General features: G+C 36.2%; 1 protein-coding gene across 1 annotated transcript; it reads left to right on the forward strand.

The window, feature by feature from the left end:
- Nucleotides 1–1,673: 1,673 nt before the first annotated feature.
- LOC145682930 (uncharacterized) lies at nt 1,674–2,966 on the forward strand. The gene has a single exon (XM_081754291.1). The coding sequence runs from the start codon at nt 1,674–1,676 to the stop codon at nt 2,964–2,966; it is 1,293 nt and encodes a 430-aa protein (XP_081610417.1).
- Nucleotides 2,967–6,006: the final 3,040 nt, after the last annotated feature.

Below are 6,006 nucleotides of genomic sequence, written 5' to 3' on the forward strand. Positions count from 1 at the left end.
AATAGTCGAAATAGTGTGGAGCCCTACTATCCTGGGGCAAGGCAGGCTATAGCAGTCCAAATGTCTAAGAGAAAACAGAAACTGTACTTTTTAGTACAAAACACACGCAATTGTACCAAGTACAAGACCCCATCGGAACCGTACTTGTTAATACAACCCCCCCAATAGTGCAGTGATCTTTATAAAACCTGAAACAGAAGAACAGAAATGGCAGAACAATCAGACATCCTAATGGTGGACGATCTGAACATGGACTTGCCGGAGTGGAATGACACTCTGGAAGACATCCAGCTGGAGGGAGAAAACCAAGACCGCACGGCGAGAGAAGACAGGAGCAGCACTCCAGGACCCAGCAGACGACCGGATCTCCCACAAGCAGTGGGGAACCAACCCGGAACCTCTCGGCCCAACTACAGGTTGAGTGGGGAAAGGGAAGATTGTTTCAAAATGCTACGCAAGCTTGTATACAAAAGACATCTTGCGCAGCACTACGAGGCCGAACACAAAAAGGGGATCCAAATTGGCAAGCCCCTGATAAGGCTTCACAAACCAGACTTGATTTTGGTTGAATACGACAAAGTGCCAACCACATTCTAAGAGAATATCCAAAGGATATTGAGAAAAGCAGAAAGTCAAGTAAACAAACAAGTGATCGAACACTACAAGCAACTAGGACCAAAACTAGAAGAAGATTGGGAGTTTGCCCTAGAAGAATGCAAATCCCGCTTTGGGCCACAAGAAACAAAAGAGGTTGTCCAGAGAGCTAAAAAAGTGGCTCCGGATTTCCTCAAGAGGAAGATACAACCTCAAAAACACGAAGAAACGAACGAACAACACAAGAGGACCAAGACCACGCAAGGAGGAAGACAGAACACCCCACAAAGGAAATCAAGGAGAGACTAAATAGAAGAACTAATGGAGTTCTTGAAGAACTTCCAAAAGTAGAAGAACAAAGCACCACAAAAAAGGGTCCTTTTTAGGACCACCAAAATTTCAGAAAAGAGTAAAATTGAATATGCCAGCCATAAATGACAACCACCGGTCCTTTTTAGGACCACCAAAACCTCTAGAAAGAGAAAAACTGAATATGCTAGACACAAACCAAAACCAAGGGTCCTTCTCAGTGCCACGAAAATTCCAAAAAAGAGTCAAATCAAACGTACCAAACCCTAACACATCTGTGAAACCCACAGAAGAACCCAAAAGTCAAGAGAAAAAAAAACAAATCCAGAAACAAATACATGAAAAAGAAAGAATCACTCATACACAACCTCTCAAATAAAACTCTTGACCCAAACCAACTGGAAGTACTAGAAAAAGGACTATCTTTCTGCCCAACACATAAAACAAACCCAATGGTCCTGAGACAGGACCTGAATAAATTCACACAAAAACTAAACAAACTCTACCAAATAGCAGTAAGAAAAGAAAGAACCAAAACGGAACTCAAACCACAAACTCCGTTGCTAAAAAAGAAAGAGAACAAAGACCCAGACCTGACCATACACTGCATTCAGGCTCACATTGGTTAGCTACAAGAAAGAATCCTCAAACTCCTTCAAAACAGAAACAAATCAAACCTATCCCGACGCCACAGACACGCACTATACCAACTTAAATCAAAAAGGGATATAATTATAAAACCCATTGACAAATCAGGAGGACTAGTAATAATGAACACAGAAGACTATGAAGAAGAAGCACTCCTACAATTGGAGGACAAAACCACGTTCAGAGAAATAAAACAACCAAAAGAAGCAATCATCATAATGATAGAAACCAAGATAACCTTTTTTGAGAACCTGTTTATTAAAACAGGAGCATTAAAACACTTCCATGCAGGAAGACTGATAAACAGAGGGTCAAAACTACCGAGTTTTTACCTACTACCGAAAATTCATAAGCAACCTAGACCAGAAACGAATCTCCCCCCAGGGAGACCAATAGTATCAGCCTGCAACAGCCCCACCAGAAACCTAGACAAATATTTAACACATTTTCTTATGAAACTCCTACCAACACTGCCGGAATGGCTAAAAGACACCACAGACTTCCTCCAGAGAATCAGAAAAATAAAGAAAACGAATCCCAAGAACCTCTTATACACCACAGATATAAAAAATCTATACCCAAGCATAGAAAGCAAAAGAGGCATAGAACTTGTTTCACACTATTACACCACAAGATATGACTGGCTAAAAAAAGAATGTGAAGGAGAAACCCTGGAACCACCAGCCCCTGCTCTAGTAAAGAGAGGACTGGAAATTATGCTGTACAACAACTACATCAGATTTGGTGACAAAATATTTCTCCAATGCAAAGGCACAGCCACGGGAGCCTTGGTGTCGGAGGCCTATGCGAACATCTATGTTCAAATGGAGCTAACCCAGACAGAAGCGGGCCCCAGAAAACCATTCCACGAATATAGATTCGTAGACGATATAATTGGAATCTTCCCAGGCACCAAACAACAACTACAAACATATATTGAAAACCTACAAAAAAACAAAGGAGGACTTGAAGTCACCATGGAAACTGACCAAACTCGAATAAACTTCCTGGATGTAACAATAGTGAAAAGGCCATGCGGCCGTCTAGAGACAGACATCTACTACAAACCCACAAACAAACAAGAATTTCTGAGAGAAAACTCAGCACAGCCCATGGCACTGAAAAACTCACTAATAACAAGCCAAGGACTAAGGCTAACAAGAATCATTGAAAACAAACAAAAGCTGAAAAACAGACTAAAACTACTAGGCAGAACCTTTATAACAAGAGGCTACAAAAAAGTATTTGTCAAAATTGAAAACCTACTAACAAAACAAAAAAATGAAAAGGGAAAACAGAGGATAGACAGACTAATATTCCCACTACTGTACCACCCGAACTATGAGAAAAACCTGAAAACAATCATCAAAGAATTCTGGGAAAAAGTAAAACAGGAATACAAAATTGAAGACTGATGTCAAAAAATGCCCCAAGGAACCGCAATGATAGCATACAGAAGACCCAAAAACCTGAAACAATACCTCACAAAAGCAACATATGACAAACCAATTAAGAAAAAGGAAACAAAAAGAAACAAATAACAACACCAAAAAAACAAGAAATAGAACAGAGAGACAAACACACAAAAAACAGAAAACGCAGAATAAAAGAAAGAAAAATATAAAACAGAAAAAAATGAAAACTAAAGAGAAAAGAGAAGGCAAAAAGGACAACAAAAAGAAAAGAAAAAAGAGAGAGAAAGAAACAGAAAGTAGAAAAAGAAGAAACGAAAACGAAAAAGGAAAAAAGAACGAAAAGAGAACCTCAGAAAACAAAAAGAACCAGAGAAACAGAAATCGTAATTACTGGAAATACCATGGAAAGAAAAAAGAAAGACCAAACAAAACCACAGGTCCTAGACCGAACGAAAACCCACGAACTGAGACAAACCACAAACCAACCAAAAGAAGACCCCAACAGAAAAAAAATGGTGAACCAAAACCAAAGAAATAGAAATAAATACCACAGAAAAATACGAAAACGGAACAAAAAGAAACGAGCCGACTAGAATGTAAACAGAAGAACGAGAGAAATCCAAAACAACAGAACCACAAAAAAGAAGGGAAGGAACACAAGCTATGAAAAACTAAAAAACTGTGGTACCAACCTAAAGACAGAACGAAGAATATAAAACACTAAAATGAACAATAATAGCAACTAAAAAACAGAAACAGAAACATCAATAAAAAAGAACTAGGAAAAAAACGAAGGAAACTCAGGGGGAACCAAACCCTCCTAAAATTAGAACTTTATTCATATACAACATACACAGACGCTGGAAAAATGGAGAAACTAAGCTCCACAAACCAAGGGAAATAAAGCTAGGTGAACGCTGAGGAACCGGGCTCGATGCTCCACCTGCACACTTGTATATACAGAGTAAGGCAGCAAAATTTAATAGTAAACGAATGCTTAAATTTTATGAGTTTTGTGTGTGAACATTAAATTGAAACTATAACATCACTACAAATCAACAAATCGTGTAGTACTTTTTAAAGTGCTATACAGTGTGGGCTCCAATTCTATGACTTTTTACTTAGTTTCCCGAAAATTTTGTTTTTTCATGATTCTTAGTGGCTAAGCGGTTAGCAAGCACGTGTTTTGCTCGAAAAACTCAGGCTTCATTAGCGATTGTAGTTCATTGTTTGGATCTCACGTTAAGCTGTGCGTGCATGTCTCATATAGCCTCGCTGCTGAAACGAGCGCTAAACTGAAAATCAAATCAAATCAATCTTTATCCTAATTGACTCTGTTTTAATAAAAACTGTTGAAATAATTTAATATAATATTAATACATAGTGCGTACTGAATATTTACTTCTTCTTCTATATAAATTATCTAAGAAATAATGAAGATTCGAAGTTAAACCCTCGTCATGTCATACAGCATGTTAAAATTTGTCTTTTAACTTATATATATATATATATATATATATATATATATATATATATACGTGCAAACTATGCCCTGGCAACAACCGCCGACGCCTTTGACATATTAACCTGGGGGCTAAGCAAGGGTAGCCCAGATACACAATGACGTGGACGCACGATGTATCTTGTGTAATTACGTACAGTATGAAATATCTCCCAAATCTGGGAGCATGTGTTGTGGGCTTGTTTGGCGTTTTTCGAACAGCACACTCATTTACCGTTGCCAGTTATTGTCTGGTGCTACTCTTGTAGATCCAGTAGCTAACCGGTACCATGACCTTGCTCTAGGCATAGTCTATGCGGCCTCGAACATGTGATTACTGCTATGTCAGACAGGGGGCAGAAGGAGCGATGGTGTAGCCAAAACAGATAACACAAGCGTGGAGAGTCCGAGAGTGATTAACCTCTGCAGTGAGTTAAAGTGGTTCGTGTACTGGGCAAGGTGTCATGCATTCAGTTCTACTATAAATGTGAACATTGATGGTGAAAGACTAAAATTGGAAATGAAAGTATTTTGCAAATTGATTCAATTATGGCAGATTTAATTGATAGTGTAGAAACACAGGCATGGTGGGGAGGAACCGATACACAACCTTCGGAGAGTATCATCGAAGTGGACGTCTGTTCATAAAGAAGAAAATTTATTTATACTGAACAGTGTAGTTATAAATTTAAAAATAAAAAATATAGTGAAAGTGAAATGTTGCATTTGTGTTTTGCGTTCGTTTCATACACCTCAATATGATAGGATTTTTTATTAGTGTACTAATGTTTTTTATGATAAGAAAATCCTAATTTGTTTTTCCCTGTATACTATAAGTGTTTGTATAATAATAATAATAAATTAAACTACTTGAAATGTTTGTTAAATAAAATTAGTATTTGAAATCATTATTATTATTATACAACTCTAACTTAAATGTTTTAGGACTTTTACTTGGAAAACAGAAACTTTCAAATAATTAATATTTAATTTTAAAACAAAGTCCTATCATAATAATAATAATAATAATAATAATATTGAGTTCATATGCTTGGCTTAATTTACGAAATAATAACTGAATAAGTATTTGAATTAATTATTATTATTCAGTTTAATGATTACATCATTGAATAAAAAGTCAGTTCTAGATTCTTTAGTAATAAAATAATATGAAATTCTTTAATTCATTGAGTTTAAAATATGTTTATGATATATGTTTTTAATTACATAATTGATCATAAAACATATTTATTTACTAGGGACTGGAAGAACATAATAAATAAAACATTTGTTTTCAAAGAGAAAAAAGAATAGAAAGTATTTATTATTAACAATAATGATGCTTACACAAGAAAAAAGGCGGTAAGTATAGTACGTCTTTTTTAAAAAAGTTTTTAACAGTTCTTTGTTGTTTTTCTTCATGTTCACTGTACGAATTATTTAAACAATTCACTACTATACACACACACACACAGTTTTTTAATATTCTTTTTTGATCACTTGATGATGACTCCAGGTAACATATATGACGATGCTGCT

This window comes from Thermobia domestica, chromosome 4 (genome assembly GCF_964235325.1).
Source record: "Thermobia domestica chromosome 4, izTheDome1.hap1.1, whole genome shotgun sequence".
In the NCBI taxonomy this organism is placed as follows: domain Eukaryota; kingdom Metazoa; phylum Arthropoda; class Insecta; order Zygentoma; family Lepismatidae; genus Thermobia; species Thermobia domestica.